Source organism: Cervus elaphus, chromosome 18 (assembly GCF_910594005.1).
Source record: "Cervus elaphus chromosome 18, mCerEla1.1, whole genome shotgun sequence".
NCBI lineage: Eukaryota > Metazoa > Chordata > Mammalia > Artiodactyla > Cervidae > Cervus > Cervus elaphus.
In genome coordinates this window covers 69730606-69749466 of record NC_057832.1, presented here as the reverse complement: position 1 = coordinate 69749466, position 18861 = coordinate 69730606, and the positions used below count along the sequence as shown (strand labels likewise).

General features: G+C 36.5%; 1 protein-coding gene across 2 annotated transcripts in view; it reads right to left on the bottom strand.

Annotated features, from left to right (window-relative positions):
- Positions 1–14513: 14513 nt before the first annotated feature.
- The window catches only part of TBX20 (T-box transcription factor 20), a 45723-nt gene continuing 41375 nt past the window's right edge, over positions 14514–18861 (bottom strand). For both annotated transcript variants that reach the window (XM_043873436.1, XM_043873437.1), the window contains 2 exons: positions 18027–18139; positions 14514–15373 (listed from right to left, as the gene is read on the bottom strand). In XM_043873436.1, coding sequence (XP_043729371.1) covers positions 15033–15373; positions 18027–18139 — 454 coding nt within the window. In that variant the 3' untranslated portion in view covers positions 14514–15032. The remainder of the gene's footprint in view (positions 15374–18026; positions 18140–18861) is intronic.

The following is an 18861-nucleotide window of genomic DNA, read 5'->3' as shown; positions in this document are numbered from 1 at the left end:
CTGCCACTGCAAGGGGCAGGGCTTTGATTCTTGGTCAGGGAACTAAGATCATACATGTTGTACATTATGACCAAAAAATAAGATAAAGTTATTACTGTATCTTGCTCTAGAGTGACCATATTTAGAGTAATACTGATGAGTATTACCTCCAATTAATGTTTTGCTCATGTATGTTTTTGTCATTAGCTTTATGTTAGTTCTATTGTTAAACAGTAATAAGAGTTCTGTGTTCACTACTTAACTGAGAAAACTGAGAGACAGTTGCCTAAATGATTTTGCATTCTCTCAGTAAGGGGAGGGATAGACTGTGTCTGTGAGGGGAAACATGACACTCAGTTTTATTATGTTGAACAGAATCTTGGCATGTTTTCATCTTGTATAACTTCTCTAACAGTGTTCATTTATTTTGAGCTAGTTATTTTGGATACAGTTGTTGCAGTCATATTTTAGCTACATGCTTGTTAATGACAATGACTTAAATCAGAATTCCTGATACTTATTTTCTGCTGAACTGATAGTGCATTATAATTTTATATAATGCAATATATTCTTAAATTATTTTTTCCTCTTTGAAATGAAGATAATACGTCATTTAGCAAATTGTTTCCCTCACATAGGAAACAGATTCCCTCACAGATGGGAAAATCATCTGTGTCTAAAACTTGTCTCAGTTTTCTTTTAGAAAAGCAATTGCTTCTCTTTATGCCAAAATGCAGTGAAACTGTAAAACCAGCAGATGGCAGTAATGACTTGTAAATCAGGATTTTAAAAATTAACAAGTTTTTAAGTTCATTTTTTTTTTAATATGAAAAAATCACTGTTATTGTAATACATCAGTTAACTAAATAGGAAATGTAGGGAACTTCAAAATTAATCCAGCATAAAAATATTACATTGTATATTTCATATATCAAAATAATTAAGATATTCATCATGGCCAGTGTTCAGTTTTCACAATGATAATGATTTTGCTTTCAATGAGTCAGATATTTTTAATCAAGTTTAAGTGTTTTAACTTTGCACAGATACATAGATATAAATTTAAGTGGATAGATGAGTTACATCTATATCTAGCTTAGTTATATGGATCTGGAAAGATTGAGATAATTAAGTGAATATTGTTTTGAAAATGTTAAATTTTCCACATACAAGTTGATAATTTAAAATACTAATTTCACTTTAATAATATGCATACAAAATAGGGTTTTGTTTGTGCTATGTCAGTTTCTTATATATACATTACTTTTTTCCTCTTTTTTTTTTTCATTTATTTTTATTAGTTGGAGGCTAATTACTTTATAATATTGTAGTTGCAATTGGCATCATACCTCTAGCCTGTCATCATTAACTAGTCCCAAAGATGACAGCAAAATTCTTAGGATCTCATGATTATGCTATTATTGAGCCACATATCCAAGATTTTTTCAGAGCATTTTGATTTAGTGATTTTATTCATTTCAATTAAGTTTTTAAAAGATAAACTAATGGGAGTCATTTTCTATACTTTTGCAAGACTTCCTATAAATTCACAAAGATGAAAAAATTTCTGTTTATTCATGTATCTCTGTATTTGTTTCAAAAATAGAATAACCATAGACTCAGTTTTCTTGGTGGCTGTTTATTTTCTGATTGGTCTGTTTTATATATGTTAAAAGGTCCTTTCAAATTCATCTGCAGCAAGTTACTTCCACTAAAAGAAATGTCTTTGCACATGTATGTTTTATAAAACAACTGCTTCAGTCTAAAAACGTTACATATCTTGCATTGATTCACTTTTACATAGTGCATTTGCTGCTATGAATTACTTTATAGAGCCTGTTTAATTCTAGTTTTATGCAGGTGCTTGTTCATAGAAGAAAATGGAAAGTCATCAAATTGCAGTGAAGCATACAGCTTGAATGTAAATACATCTGTATGTGACACTTGGTGTAAACACTGCCTTTTCATCCACAGGAGAAAAGGTATCTTGTAATAAGTTGAAATTTCTGGAAGTTCTAATCCTTCTGTGTCTATGAGGGTCCTATTCTCCTTTTAAAACTGTTTCTCTCAACCACCCATACTGGTTAGTTCCCCAGGCCTATATCAGATGAAATGAGATCTGCTTGACCTTAAACAGTCTTACATAGAAATATTTCATTCAGAGGAAGGAAGATAATCCATTAATTAACTGGGAGAATTCCTTCACCTCCCCCACAGAGAGACCACCTGATCGCATAATATGTGCACACTGATTTGAGCAGAAGGATACTCGGTAATCATTTTTAAATGACTTAACCATAACATACACAACCACGGGCATGTATTTATGTCATACCCCCAAAGTCCAAAGTCCATGAACCCAATGGTGATAGTTCCTTGAATAATTTCCAACAGATGGATTTAAAAAAATTTACAACCAAAGTGACTAATACAGGAACTACTACAAATAAGCAAAAGTCTGAGACCACATTAAAGAATGGACTGTTGTTTATGTACGAGCAGGTTAGATGCAAAATACAGCAAAAAAAGAAGTGAAACATAAGACGCATGTGTGCTGTGTTTTATATCTCATTTTAGATTGACTTAAGAGTTGACTGTGTGGATCACAATAAACTGTGGAAAATTCTGAAAGAGATGGGCATACCAGACCATCTGACCTGCCTCTTGAGAAACCTGTATGCAGGTCAGGAAGCAACAGTTAAAACTGGACATGGAACAACAGACTGGTTCCAAATAGGAAAAGGAGTACGTCAAGGCTGTATATTGTCACCCTGCTTATTTAACTTATATGCAGAGTACATCATGAGAAACACTGGGCTAGATGAAGCACAAGCTGGAATCAAGATTGCTGGGAGAAATATCAATAAGCTCAGATATGCAGGTGACACCACCCTTATGGGAGAAAGTGAAGGGGAACTAAAAAGCCTCTTGATGAAAGTGAAAGAGGAGAGTGAAAAAGTTGGCTTAAAGCTCAATATTTAGAAAACTAAGATTATGGCATCTGGTCCCATCACTTCATGGGAAATAGATGGGGAAACAGTGGAAACAGCGCCAGACTTTATTTTTTGAACTCCAAAATCACTGCAGATGGTGACTGCAGCCATGAAATTAAAAGACGCTTACTCCTTGGAAGGAAAGTGATGACCAACCTAGATAGCATATTAAAAAGCAGAGACATTACTTTGCCAACAAAGGTCTGTCTAGTCAAGGCTATGGTTTTTCCAGTGGTCATGCATGGATGAGAGTTGGACTGTGAAGAAAGCTGAGCGCCAAAGAATTGATGCTTTTGAACTATGGTGTTGCAGAAGACTCTTGAGAGTCCCTTGGACTGCAAGGAGATGCAACCAGTCTATCCTAAAGGAGATCAGTCCTGAGTGTTCATTGGAAGGACTGATGCTGAAGCTGAAACTCCAATACTTTGGCCACCTGATGGGAAGAGTTGACTCATTGGAAAAGACCCTGATGCTGGGAAAGATTGAGGGCAGGAGGAGAAGGGGACGACAGAGGATGAGATGGCTGGACGGCATCACCGACTCAGTAGACTTGGGTTTGGGTAGACTCCGGGATTTGGTGATGGACAGGGAGGCCTCGGGTGCTGCGATTCATGGGGTCGCAAAGAGTCAGACACGACTGAGTGACTGACCTGAACTGAAGATTTAACTTTGATTATGACATAGTGGTAAAGAAATATCACAGTAGGATATTAGCCAGGATGTCTTGGCAATTTACTTCACCAGCTCTGATTTCTTCAACTATGAAATAAAGACTTTGGACTACATAGCCTTATTAAAGGACTTCCTAGGTGGCCCGAGTGGTAAAGAACCCACCTGCCAATGCAGGAGACATTAAGAGACACAGGTTCAATCCCTGGGTTGGGAAGATCCCCTGGAAGAGGGCATGGCAACCCACTCCAGTATTCTTGCCTGGAGAATCCCATGGACAAAGAAGCCTGGCAGGCTAGAGTTCATGGGGTTGCAAAGAGTCAGATATGACTGAAGCCACTTAGCATGCACACACAGCCTTATTTAAGTCTTTTAAGCTTGATTCCAGTTAGTATTTGACCATATGTTTAGGTAGCTGGAAAAATATACATGGTGAGTTGTATAGTGCCCTGTAGTGAGTTACGTAGTACCAAACTCCCTTGTCAACCGTGCTTCTCTTCTCTCCTTACCTGCCTCTAGCTATGTGTTCAGATTCCACCTTGATGGTCTTACTCTCTGCAATCTTCCCCACAATTTGTTCCCTATCCTGTCCTTCAGTTGCTACACCTCTCACTGCCAACTCAGAAGAACTAAGCCTATCTCACTCTACCTATTCAGCCCAGCCCCAACCTGGCCTCCACTGCATCCCTAATCTCTGTTCTGGTTCTTTCCTGATTCTATATGCTGTCCCGTCTCTTAAATACAGTTGACTTCATTGTTCCTATTCTCTAATTACGTCCATCCTTTAGAAGCCTAAATGGCAACTAGTGTATAAAGGGAAGAGGAAATGTCCCTAAATAATAGGTATTTTTATGAAGACTACCAAGCTCTTGCTTTGGACATATCCTGCTTTCACATAAATATTGACCTGTCCTTAAAAGGTAAATGTGGAAGTTTAAAATTTCCTTCTTGTCATTGCTACAGTCTGACAACTCTTCTTGAGACTCATCAGTAACAGTGTAAAATTCGGTAAGAGAAAAATTGCTGAGTTATGTGTTTATGTTTCCTAATTAAGATTACGTACCTGGAGACACAGAAGACAATGTATTGTATAATTCCATGTATATGAAATGCCCAGCAGAAGGATATTCAGAGAAACAGAAAGTAAAGGCAATGTAGGCCTTAATTTTTCTTTCTAAAATCTAGAAATATTTGTTATAGGGTTTAGCATAGAGTCTTAGTTATGAATTTAGACAGGGTTTGAAACCTGGCTATCTCACTTACTTTGTAGGTCTCTGAGCATTTAATTTCTCTAAGCCTCAATTTTCTCATACCTCAAATGGGGAATAATAATAGCTCATACCTCAAAGAGTTGTTGCAAAGATTAAGTAAGATAATGTATATAAAGTATATAGATATAGTAAATGTTTTATAAAAGGAAATAATTATTACCATATCAAGGCTTAAGATGGAAAATGGAATTATGATGGAAAATGGAATTATTTATATCTTTTTCTTTTCCAGGGAGTCCAAAGAAACAGCTACAGTTATTCCTAAGAAAAAAATAAAGAGGAGATAAAAATAACCCAATTTAAATTGAGAGCCTAAAACCATACAATGCTATCTAATAGGCAGAATTATCTTCTTTTTACAGATAAAAAGGAATTTTGAGTCAGGGAGAAGATTTTAGACTGCTCACTCCTAACTCACAAGTACACATGATTTACTCCCCTGGAAGTCCTCAAAGTTGACAAGTTGGGCCCTAAAAAATGGAAATGAAATATTTTCTGGATAGCTTTTTTTATGTTTTAAAGTAACAGCTTTAGTGATATATAATTCACATACCATGAAATATATTCTTTTAATGTGTAGGATTCAGTGACTTTAGTATATTCCCAGTGTTGTGGAACAATCACTGCTAATTCCACATTTTTACTACCCCCCACCCCCAAAATATATCATACTAGTTAGCTGTCATTCCCATTTCTCCTTCCTTCTATCCCCTAGCAGTCTGCTTTCTGTCTCTCTGAATATCTTTCTACTGGGCATTCATATAAATGGAATCACACAGTATGTTGTCTTTTGTGTCTGGCTTCATTCACCTAGTATAATGTTTTCAAGTTTCCTCCATGTTGTAGCACATTATCAGTACTTCATTTCTTCTTATAGCTAAATAATATTTAGTTACATAAATATAACAAATTTAATTTATCTGTTTACCGGTTGATGGACATTTGGGTTGTTTCTACTTTTATGGATAGTATGAATAATACTACTATGAATATACATGTACAAGTTTTTATGTGAACATATGTTTTCATTTCTCCTAGATACATACCAGGCATAGAATTCCTAGGTCATGTGGTAATTTTACCTTTAACATTTTAATGAACCACCAGACTGTTTTCCAAAGTGGCCATATCGTTTTATATTCTCAACACCAATGTACAAGGGATCCAGTTGGTTTGCATCCTTGCCAACACTGGTTACTCTCAATCTTTTGATTATAGCCATCATAGTGGGTGTGAAGTGGTAGCTCATTGGCTTTTTTAAATTGTTGTTGTTTAGTCATTAAGTCCTGTTCCACTCTTTTGCAACCCTGTGAACTATAGCCTACCAGGCTCCTCCTGTCCATGGGATTTTCCAGCAAGAAAACTTGGGTTGCCGTTTCCTTCTCCAGGCGATCTTTCTGACCCAGGGATTGAACCTGCATCTCTTGCATTGGCAGCTGGGTTCTTTACCACTGAGCTACCAGCTCAGTGGTAAAGGGCTAATTTTTTTTAATTAATATACTTTATTTCTTAAAATAGTTTTAGAATTACATAAAAACTGAGCAGAAAGTACAGAATTCCTATATATCCCCATATGCCCTTCACACAGTTTTTCCTGTTGCACACAGTTTTTCCTGTTATTACATTTTGCAGTAGTTTGGTACATTTGTTACAATTGATAAACTAATAATGATACATTTTTATTAACTTTTGTAATTATAGTTTGTATTATGGCTCATTCTTTGAGCTGTATGGTTCTTTGGGCTTTAACAAATGCATCATGTCATGTATCCACCATTGTAATATCATTAGAATTGTTTCATCACCCTAAAAAGTCTATATGTTTCACCTTTTCATCCCTCTCTCTTCTCAAACCTCTGCAAGTCACTGATCTTTTTACTATCTCCATGTGCTTAAGTCACTCAGTCATGTCCGACTGTTTGAGACCCCATGGACTGTAGTCTGCCAGGCTCCTTTGTCCATGGGGAATTCTCCAGACAAGAATACTGGAGGGGGTTGCTATGCCCTTCTCCAGGGGATCTTCCCAACCCAGGGATCAAACCCAGGTCTCCCACATTGCAGGCAGTTTCTTTACCATCTGAGCCACTAGGGCAGTCCACTATCCCCATAGTTTTGCGTTTTCCAGAATGTCATACACAGTGGTTGTACCATTTTGCATTCTCACCAGCAATAACTGTTATTTGTCCTTGTCAGCATTTGGCATTGTTGGTGTTTTGGATTTTAGCCATTCTAACAGGTGTGTAATGGTATCTCATTGTTGTTTGAATTTGTATTTCCCAAGTGACATGTGATATTGAGCATATTTTAATGTTTATTTGCCACCCTTATATATTTTCTTGGTATGTTGTCTATTCAGATAGATCTCTTGCCTATTAAAAATATGGATTGTTTTCTGATTGGTGAGTTTGAATAGGTCTTTGTATATTAATACAAGCCCATTATCAGATACATGTTTTGCAAATATATTCTCCCAGTTGTGGCCAATCTTTTCATTCTCCTAGTAATGTCTTTCACAGAACAAATTTTTTTTTTATTTTAATATAGTCCACTATATTAACTTTGTCTTCAACAGATCATGCTTTTGATGTTGTATCCAAAAATCCAAGATCACCTAGATTCTCTCCTGTTATGTTCTAGGAGTTTTATAGTTTTGCATTTTACATTGAGATCTGTGATCCATCTGGGGTTAATTTTTGTTAAGGGTGAAAAGTCTTTGTCTAGGTTCATTATTTTACATGTGGATATTCAGTTGTTATGGCATAATTTTTTTTTTAAAGTTATAGTTTCTCCACTGAATTGCCTTTGCTTCATTGTCAGGGATCAGTTGACTGTATTCATATGGGTTTATTTTCTGGGCTCTCCATTGTGTTTTGTGGATCTACTTGTCCCTTCTTTTACCAATACCATACTGTCTTTATTCATGTAGCTTTATAGTAAATTTTTAAGTTGAGTACTGTCAGTCCTCCAGCTTTGTTCTTTTTCAATATTTTGGTTGGCTGTTCTGGGTCTTTTGCATATAAACTTTAGAATCAGTCTGGTGATGGGCACAAAACTTGCTGGAATTTTGACTGGAATTGTGTTGAGTCTATAAATCCAACTGGTTTTCACTCTTGAGTATCTGTATGCACACATAGAATATATCTCCATTTATTTAGATTTTCTTTGATTTCTTTCATCAGAGTTTCATCATTTTCTTCATATAGATCTTGTACATATTTTATTATATTTATACCTAAGTATTTCTTCTCTTACATTTTGCTGCTGATATAAACGGTGTTGTATTTTTAATTTCAAATTACAATTGTTCATTGCTGGTAGATTAGAAAGTATTTGATTATTTTTATTGACTTTGCATCCTGTGACCTTGTTATAATTGCTTATTCTTTGTTCTTTAAGTTTTTTGTTGGTAGCATGTTAATATTATATATATATTGAGTAAGAATGAGAGAAAAACATTCTTAAAACTGTAAGCAAACTGAAAAAATGAACCCAGTTGTATTGCAAATAAATAGCATAACCATATAGGAAGAAAAACTAATCTAATTAACTACTAAACATGTCATTTGACTGAATGAATACCCTTAGTTGAGTGAGGAGGGAATGTCTACAAACAAATCCTAAACTTTTTAGAAGATTTATTGTAGTTGTAAGAAATAAGTAATATGAAATTATTTGGAGTGTATAGTAGAATTGAGTGAATAAATATGACAGTGTTGTTGAGAGCCAGGATTCTCACTGTGGAAGAAGGCAGATATAGACGTGAAATGGGGCAAAGCCTGGAAAAAAATACCCTATGGCAGTACATTGGAGTTGGCGATAACAGCATAAACTCATGACTTCTAATACATTTCTAATACACACATTCACACACTACATATATTTGAATGTGTATGCTTACATACACTTGTGTATTCCTAACTTTGTCAGCTGAAAAGGCCTAGAAATATACCAGAGTGAGTACATCTGGCACCCAGATAATTGGTTCCTAATACAGTTCCCCAACTAACAAAGGAATCTAGGCTCCAGTAGGAATTGTTAATTCCAAGCCTAAGGCAGGAAAGATACAAGATGAACCTGGAACAATGTGTTATGCCAGAAACTGAAGAAGTACTTTAAAAAAAAGCAAATTAGGACAGGTCAAGAGGACACAGGAGCCAATTTGAGGGGCTCCCAATGACCAAATCTGGGATGTTTTGAGCATCAAAATAACTAAGGGTAGTAATAAACTATAAGCCACTGAAAAATAGGAATTATTTTTCTGTTAAAGACTGAGAAACTATTGGTACCAGATTAAAGGAGACTAAAGAAAGATAATAGCTAAATGCAAAATGTGATTCTGAACCAGCTGATCCTTACTGAAAGAAAAAATATGCTACAGAGGACATCACTGGTGTCATTTGACAAAACGGGAATAATATGGTAGATCACAGTATCATACCATGGTCAAAACTCCTGAAGTTGCTAATTCTGCTATTGATATTTAATGGAATCATCTCAGTTTTAGGAAGTATACTTTGGGTTACTTAGGAGATAATGGGGCATGATATATGAGCTTACTATAAGGATAATGGGGCATGATACATGAAGCTTACCGTCAGATGTCCAGAAAACCAACTTGTATGTATGTGTATATGCACTGACTACTCAGTATGAATGCAAATGATAAATGGAGCAAAAAGCTAACAACTGGTGAATCTGGGTAGAGAGGATACAGAGTTTCTTTGTACTATTCTTGTAACTTTTATGCAGGTTTGGAATTATTCCAAATAGAAGATTTTGTTTTTAAAGGCTGGTGTTTGACAGGCACAGAATATTAAGGTTAATAGAACAGACTTCTGAAAGCACAGGGTTTGATAACGTCAGGCATTTTGTGGGACTGTTACATGGAAGAAGTATTAAGACTCTGAATTTGGCTAATCTCATTTTGTGTCAGTATGCTTTGTGTAATATCATTATAGCACATCCAAGGGCTCATGACTGGAATGAGAGGTAGGAGTTCTTTGAGTTTTATGGAGTCTTCAGTATCATTCAGTGCAGAGAAGTGCAAAGAGTGGCTCATCGGGTAGAGTGAATGAATGAATGAAAAGAACTGGGTGTAGAAAAATGGGAACTGGTGGCAACTTGAGAGCAGTGTCTTCTCTAAAGACTTTCAAGTACAAAAAGACAAAACCAAAAAACCCTTGTGTCTGTTCTGGGAGTGACTAGTGGGGACCCCTAATCTTACCTAATCTTCCTCTTTTTATTCCAGGTGAGGAAAGGGTACCAAAAGTCACAGAGCAAAGTGTGTGAGATAATGAAAGGTGTAAGTGTGTGCATATATATCAAAAACACACATTTAATGAAAGAAATTAATATTCACACATTTGTACTTCTGTACAATTTTGAGTAATATATAATTTTAAGCTGTTTACAAATAGCATGTAATGCTTAAAATATTACATAATGTTGATAATACATTTCTAGCAGAAATAAATATATTGCACTTAAAAAGAACTTCATTAGATGTTACTTCATAGTATTAGGCTTATAACTTCTTTTTTCATAAAACATTTCCCATGCCCTTCCCCCCACCCCCAACACACACACTTCATTACAGTGACTGTTCTCACGCAATTCATTAAGCAAATAAACACAGCAAACAATAGAACTATGATAGAGTCTACTAAAGAGGCTAGATCAAATTTTATCCTTTAGGAAATGAAAGATTTAGGTTTCTGAAACTAAGAAAAGCAACAACTAAATATAGTATTTTAAAGTACCAGAAGTAAAATACAAGTTGTATTTTTTGTCCAGATGTACTATTCACCAAAATGTTTTTATTTTCTTATTATGGGGAGGGGGGGATTAGAATTATCTAAGGGAGGGACAGAGAAATAAAGACCAAAAAATACTTAATGGTCTATCAAATATTAATAAATGAACCTTTGCATATTTAAGCATGATGAAGAAAGCTAAGTACTGGAATATTTTATAACTGACATGAGATAGTAGTGACAAAAGGATCTTATGATTTCCTAAAATTTTAAATGTTTTAACCTTCCCTTTGCTTGTTTACATAAAAATCCTTATTCCAAAATAATATAAAAATTTATAAAAATGCATCCTCCACCCAAGCCCAGCTCTCTAAGGGAGGTAGCAGAAACTCTTTTCTGTCCAGTGCTTTATTTCTGTCCAGTCTAGATGTAGAGTATGACATTGTTTTGTTTGTAGTAATTATTAATTCCATACACATTTAATAATGAAAAGTTTTCCTTAGTCAATGCAAAATTGAGTGAAAACGTTGCTTTTCTTGTCATATTTGATTCTGCGCATTATGCAACTGACATTTTGAACTTTAGTTACTAAGTCACGGTTTGAGTTTGACCATGTTTTCAATGGGGTGGTCAAGTCAATGTTTATTTTATTTGAAGTTCATTTTTCTCAATATTATTCAGCTTAAATATAAGCAGACAGCCTGAAAAGCTAATGTGAAATTCAGAACTGGGATAAATATCCTAATATCTCTGTGAAAAATTTTTAGTCTGTATGAATAGGCAGATGCTTTGCTGCTAAGGATACTTATTCTTGGGCTTTTGAGGTTTCCATTTTACCCCCCAGGATGGGCACTGTGACTTGAGAAGTGCAATGACAAAGATACGGATAATAGTGGAGGGAGACGGTTTTGGAATATCTCGCAAGTCAGTGTGACTCCTGCCCAGGGTATTTACTAGATGATGCATCATCATCAGGAAGCTTAATATCTCCTACTCTGTGCCCGCCTACTAGAAATGACGGGTGACCTCTCAGACAATATACCATCCCTATAAATCCGCAGTGTAATACAAATTCATTAATGTAGACCTTGTTACCTAATAACTTGCGATATGTTAGACACAAGCTGGATAGGCTTACCTTTATACTGCCAAGGGTGGGCAAGGGGCGGGGGGTAGATTTACTAAGTAAAAGAAATAAAGAGCTTACTCAGAATTATTGATAAATGTTTTAAAAACATATTACATATGTAGAATCTACTAAGTTATGAATTAATTCTTTTGGGTTAGATAAAGCCATGCAGGCAGAGCTGCTCTTTAGCAGCGCTACACATTACCCAAGCTTTTTGATACTGTAATATAGCTGGGGGAACCCTGAATTTATTCCAAATACACCGTAAATCATGCTCTTTATCATTCAATTGCCCTTCTCACTAATTATCTAGTTCTTGCAATTGCTTTTGATAAAACAGACTTTATAGAGTTTTAAATGTTAAATACCCAAAGAGTTAAATAATAAACAAATAGAATAGCTCAGAAGGACCCTTGTGGGGCAAACATCTATCTCTAGTTCCCATGACTAGTGACTGATCAGGTTAAGCTACATTTCACTTGTGCTTTTACTTTCTTGTTCAAATAATGCTAAGTACTTTTTAAAAAAGTATCTGATTTAGAATTTCAGGTATGATTTTCCAAGAGCATGCTTTGGTGTCTTTGTCTCTGCTTTTTTCTAAGTATGCTACTTATTTTTAGTCTTATATTGATTAATTACAAAATAAAGTATGAATTCAGGACTTACTATCATAAAACAATATTTAACAAAAATATACAAGCCTACTTTGAGACACACCAATTGGGCAAAAATGTCAAAATAGTATTAAAATGATTCTTTCATTCTCCTTGAAAAGAAAATTCAGATATGGGTTCACTTTAGTAGACCAGTCATTTATTAGAGTATTAAGTAGCATCATATAAAATAGTATTTACTTTTGTTATTCCTGCTTTAAGTAGTAGTACTCTATATTAAAAGCACTGACAAACAGGCTAACTATTAAATAGTAAATCCTTATCCTAAGCTCTGTGGATATTTACTTTAAACATTATGCATAACTAACTTTTTAAAGAAATGCACATCTGAGCTATGTTTGAAAGCAAACTACCTGTGGATACTAGAGCATAACATGCAAGAAGTTAGAAACAAGCTTACGGTGTCGGCCATAGGACTTTGAGATGTTTAGTTAATGCAGCTTCATAAATAAACCTTGGGATACAGTGGAGAAAGGCAATTGCAAGGTCCAACAATAGCATCAGTTAGACAGGCTGTGCCAATTATACCTTGTTTCATAGGCTGGAAATGCCCAAAAAAGGCATTTGATATGGAAAAGCCTAACATTAAAACAACCAAATAAAACCACACTTGAGTTTGACATGATAAATATATTACATTTTACTTCCAAATACACCTCTACTCTCAGCAGCAAGATTTCCCATCTCTTCGAACAGATTCAGTACTTTCATAGTTAGAACAAAGTAGAATGGATATTACATTAAAAAAAAGAGTATTGGGGAGCTTTGTGAAGAAGACAGGTTAAATCCTGTATCTAGAGTGCATTATATCTACAGCTGAAGGACTACAAACTTCATTAAACCTCTGTTATTAGGGAAATGAACTGTTGCAAAATGCCAAATATACTACCCTGATTGTAAATGCCTACATATATATGGCTCAAAAATAATACAAACATAACTATGATATAGTTAAACTATTATAAATATCAAAATAAGGCTTAAGATAGCAAGAGTTGACAATAAAGTGAATAAATTCTTCAGATTTACTTATAAGGACTTTTAACATTTCAGTCAGGGTATCATTGTGTTAACATGCAATTTCATATTATGGACCTAGAAGAATGATTGAGTCACTGAATGTAACACAGTGAGAAAAAAGAACCAATCAGATATATGAACATATAACTATTCATGACCACGGGTTAAGTGATTAAGTAGTGGCTACATGGGCATTGAGGATGGTCATTCATAAACCTTGTCAGTCAGTGGCAGTGGCTGATCAAACCACAAAGCAGATTTACTGAAAATGAGAATTTGATCTGGTGCATTTTAACATCCATAAGGTCTTCCAAGGGGCTTCCCTCGTGGCTCAGTGGAAAAGAATCTGCCTGCAATGCAGGAGATGCGGGTTCAATCCCTGGGTTGGGAAGATGCCCTGGAGAAGGAAATGACAACCCACTCCAGTATTCTTGCCTGGAAAATCCCATGGACAGAGGAGCCTGGCAGGGTACAGCCTATGGGGTCACAAAAGAGTCGGATACAACTTCGTGACTAAACAACAACAAACAAAGGTCTCTCAAAGCTGAAGTAAAAATGAAGGGGACTTTGGTACTCATGGCAGAGAAATTCCTTTCAGAATAGGGCAACCATCTTTTTATTATAGCTGTTAAGTGAAAGAAGGTCTCACATGTCAAGGTGTAGAGACTTTAGAGTGTCCCTCAGTGAATAAGTAAGCAGTGTATTTGCAATGCAATCTAGAAAAAGAAAACCTCAGTTTTACAATGTAACATATAGAGCCTCTTATTTCACAATTGTATATGGAAAATTTTTCCTACATAAATGGCAAATAATTGCAAGAAACAGAATTAGGAAGAAAGAAGACAAGACTGTGAAAAAGAACTTGTCAGGTACTGGCCCTTCAATATTATAGAAAGAACTTTGTGAACTCATTACCACCTACTCATCCACAAAATAGGATGCATTAGCATTATTATCTCAGCTCCTTCTCCAGCAAACTAACACAAAGGAAAACTAAACATGCTTGAGCTACAGCACTATAAATATTTCTCTATTGGCTCTCATTTCCACAGACAGAATGGGACTTAAGTTAGTCATTATGCATTATGGTCAGTATGTTATACAGTATTGCCTCTTTGAAGATTCTTTTAACCTGTGGAAACTGGAAAGAAAACCTATACATGTTGACTTTATACATTACTGCATTGACACAGCATTTTTAACCACTAGGAATAATGCACCTTAAGATTCATCTGCCTTGTATTATTAAACTTTCTGGGTAAATTGATAATCCTTTTAGTTCCAGGACTTAGGCTGGCTAAGAACTTTACACTGATTCTCTCTCAAACTCAAAAGCTGTCCCCCAGCTACAGATGAAGCCTGGTCCATGGTGCTTTCCCTCAGTGGTAGGTTTTATTGTTGAGTCCAGCTCTCCTCTTTCATAGGTCCCATGTCTCCTGGAGAGCCCCTGCTCCAACATCCCACATCCCACCCCCCCAACCCTGTCCTATATTTCCATACCCATCTGCACATTCTGGATCTGGACTCTCCTATGCTTAGAAGAGTCATACAAATGGCGTCATCACAGCAGAAGAATGGCGCAGTCCTTGGATAGCAGCATATGGCCCCTGCTGAAAGTAGTGATGATACCGGGGCATGTGGAATGAGGGGAATGTTGGGCCACTCCCCTGCATGGAGCTGGCAATGGCTGATGGGGTCAGAGGCATCCCAAGTCGGCTATATGGTGGCAGAGAGCCCTGTATGGGGTGAGGAATGGGTGTTGCTATGGATGCCGTGCTGGTGCCGAGAGCAGTCAGGGACTGTGGGTGCTGAAATGCAGGAAAACTGGATGAAGACGATACCCAGGAGCTAAGAGACAAATTATCAGATGTTGTAAAGGCTGATCCTGAAAGGAAAAAAAAAAAACTCATTAGACGAGAAACTCTACTTCAACATGCTAATCAAGAATTACATTATCTGTAAGCGTCAATTTAAAAAAATATATATAGATATAGATCTACAGTTTTAAAGAGAAACAGTTCAATCAGGAGGCATCTCTACCTTTCCACACAAGAGGATATCATTTATAGCATATATGGAAGAGAGAATTTGATAAATAGAAAAAGACCTACTCATTAGATTCCCTGCATACTCTCTAAGAGTGGCTACAGTGCTAGCACCCTGCCTTAAGATAATGACCTGATTCCCTTTAAAGAAGTTCCAAATAGCTGATCACTGTCGTAACCTCCAGCATCCCCATAAGTAAGGCTGGACAGATAAGCCTCAACAAAGCTACCTGGTTGCCAAAGCCATTGTGAAAACCCACAAGAGTGCTTTTCTTTTCTTCTTTAATTTTTTTTTTTAGCTTCTATAACCCTTTTCTTTTTGAAATAATGAGAATATTTACTATGTTGATTATATTTAAGACAGATACACAAAAATCAAACATATTTTAATGTGCCAGCTATACCCAGAAGTTGAAATGTGGGAATAATAAACACTACCAAAAATAAACAATAAATACTTAGAAATGACTCTAAAAAATGCATGATACTTACTTCAAGTTTTTCACACAACTCTACTTTAAGATGGAAGGAAAGGTTTTAATAATTGGAGACACATGCCATATTCTGGGATGAAAAATAAAATGTCTCTTTAAAATTCATTTATTCCCAAATTAATTTATTGGTTTAGTATAAAGCCAATGAATGGCTTCCCTGGTGGCTAGATGGTAAAGAATTTGTCAGTAATGCAGGTGACCTGAGTTCAATCCCTGGGTTGGAAGATCCCCTGGAGAAGGAAATGGCAACCCACTCCAGTATTCTTGCCTGGAGAATTCCATGGACAGAGGAGCCTGGTGGGTTACAGTCCATAGGATCACAAAGAGTCAAACACAACTGTGTGACTAACACCTTAACTTTCAAAGCCAATGAAATGCCAAACGTTTTTCCACGTTCAACTCAATTTGCAAAATTATCAGGACAAATAATGTTTAGAATATTAAGATATTTTTAATTGTAACAAGGATAGATTTTCCCTACCAGATATAAAAACACATTATCATGTTTTAAAAACAAAATACTGTGTTTATGAAAATAGCATAGTACTGAGCAAGATTAGAAGCCACATCAATAGAAAATAACAAATTGTCACAATATAATATATACGTGCATACTGTATTATCATATACTTAGTATATTGTAGGGGGACTTCCAGGTGATGCAGTGATAAAGAATCTGCCTGCCAGTGTAGGAGATACAAGAAATGTGGGTTTGATCCCTGGGTTGGGAAGATGCCCTGGAATAGGAAATGGCAACCCACTCCAGTATTCTTGCCTGGAAAATCCCATGGACAGAGGAGCCTGATGGGCTGTATGTAATCCATGGGGTCACAAAGAGTCGGACATGACTGAGGGACTAACAGACATTCAAAGCCTGAGCACACATGCACATCATTACAGACTATGAGGAATGACAGCTTAGTTTCCATAATTTTTTATTAGCTAATTAACAAGTTGCAAGAGTAAGTTTTTCTTATATCACAATATCTATCCAGAAGTTTAAACAAAGGTTGACAGTGAATTTTCCAACTGCATAATTACTACTAGCTCATTTGGATTTATTTACAAGAGATGTCATACATTCTGTCTGTTTATGCTATTACTTATCATGGACATAAAAATATGTCCATATAAGACTCTCCCTATACAAACATCCCTGTGCCTAGGCACCCTCTAGTCTCTTTTGTCTGAACTCTCAGATGCAAAGGGCTCCTCCCTTAACATCTGCACAGAGGAACTTTTTAATACTCCCGGACTCTCACCACCCAGGCCACCACCTCCACACAATACGCTCCACTAGGAGAACCTTCATTTTTCAAATATTTTCCATTCTAATTATTGATCCTAATAAGATATTCCTGATAGAAGTAAAACAGATATATTCCCTGATTTTCAGATTGTAAAACAGATTCAGAAAGACTAAGAAACTACCCCTCAAATCCACTAGTTCTTTGGTAGTAGGTAACAGAGAAATCGGAGAAAGCAATGGCATCCCACTCCAGTACTATTGCCTGGAAAATCCCATGGACAGAGGAGCCTGGTAGGCTGCAGTCCATAGGTTCATGAAGAGTCGGATACAACTGAGCGACTTCACTTTCACTTTTCACTTTCATGCATTGGAAAAGGAAATGGCAACCCACTCCAGTATTCTTGCCTGGAGAATCCCAGGGACAGAGGAGCCTAGTGGGCGCACAGAGTCAGACATGACTAAAGTGACTTAGCAGCAGCAGCAACAGAGAAATAACTCCTAAGCCCTGACTCAGAGGCTCAGTGTCCTTTAACTGGAAAACAAGCCACAGGAAAGCTTCAGGCAGCATAATCACTTAAGAGGTAAAGGCAAAATAATGATCAGCCTCAGGCTATCCCTTCCTGAAGAGGCTCCTGAAATACCTTGGGGCCATCTCTCTTCTGAGGACTAGAAGTCTCATCACCTCCCTGTCTTTGTTCTCCATTGGGCACTCTTGCTCCTAGCAGTTGCATAGCCTGGAAGCAGTCTTACCTCGATTTTGTGTTGTCTGAACCTCATCCCCCAGCACATCCTCTTCTCCTCCATAGGTACGGATGGGTGAGCGGGCATAGGAATGCTTTTGAATCAGGCTCTCCACACTTTCCCTAGGTTAGAGAATGACACATGGTGAGTAAACCAAAAAGTTAAGTAATCAGAGGAGAGGAGTCTTAAAAATGATTTACTAGTCAGTAAAACCCATTTTTATGCGAAGAGTTGACTCATTGGAAAAGACCCTGATGCTGGGAGGGATTGGGGGCAGGAGGAGAAGGGGACAACAGAAGATGAGATGGCTGGATGGCATCACCGATTCGATGGACATGAGTTTGAGTAAACTCCGGGAGTCGGTGATGGACAGGGAGGCCTGGCGTGCTGCGATTCATGGGGTCACAGAGTCGGACACGACTGAGCAACTGAACTGAACTGAAAACCATTTTCTCAAAAAAACCACCACTTCAGAGGCAGACAACATTCAAAACATACACATTTCATTGTAGACGCCTCAGAAACATGACCTCAAGCATACAAATATGAGAAACTTTGAATTTGTTTCTTATAAATACAAAGAAACAAATAGGACAGGATATGGACAGTCCCCCAAAATTCTACAAAATTAGGGGCAAATGTGAACAAGGAGCTATAAAACATAACCATAGGAATATAGAGTTTAAATGATGTTTAAAAAAAATATAACAATGAATTTACCACAAGGAGCTGCAGCCCTGTGACTTTATCAGTTAATGAACACAAAACACTCACCTGATATGAACGGCATTAATTGAACATCTGATGAAATACTGGCCCATAGTTCAAAATATCATTAGTCATA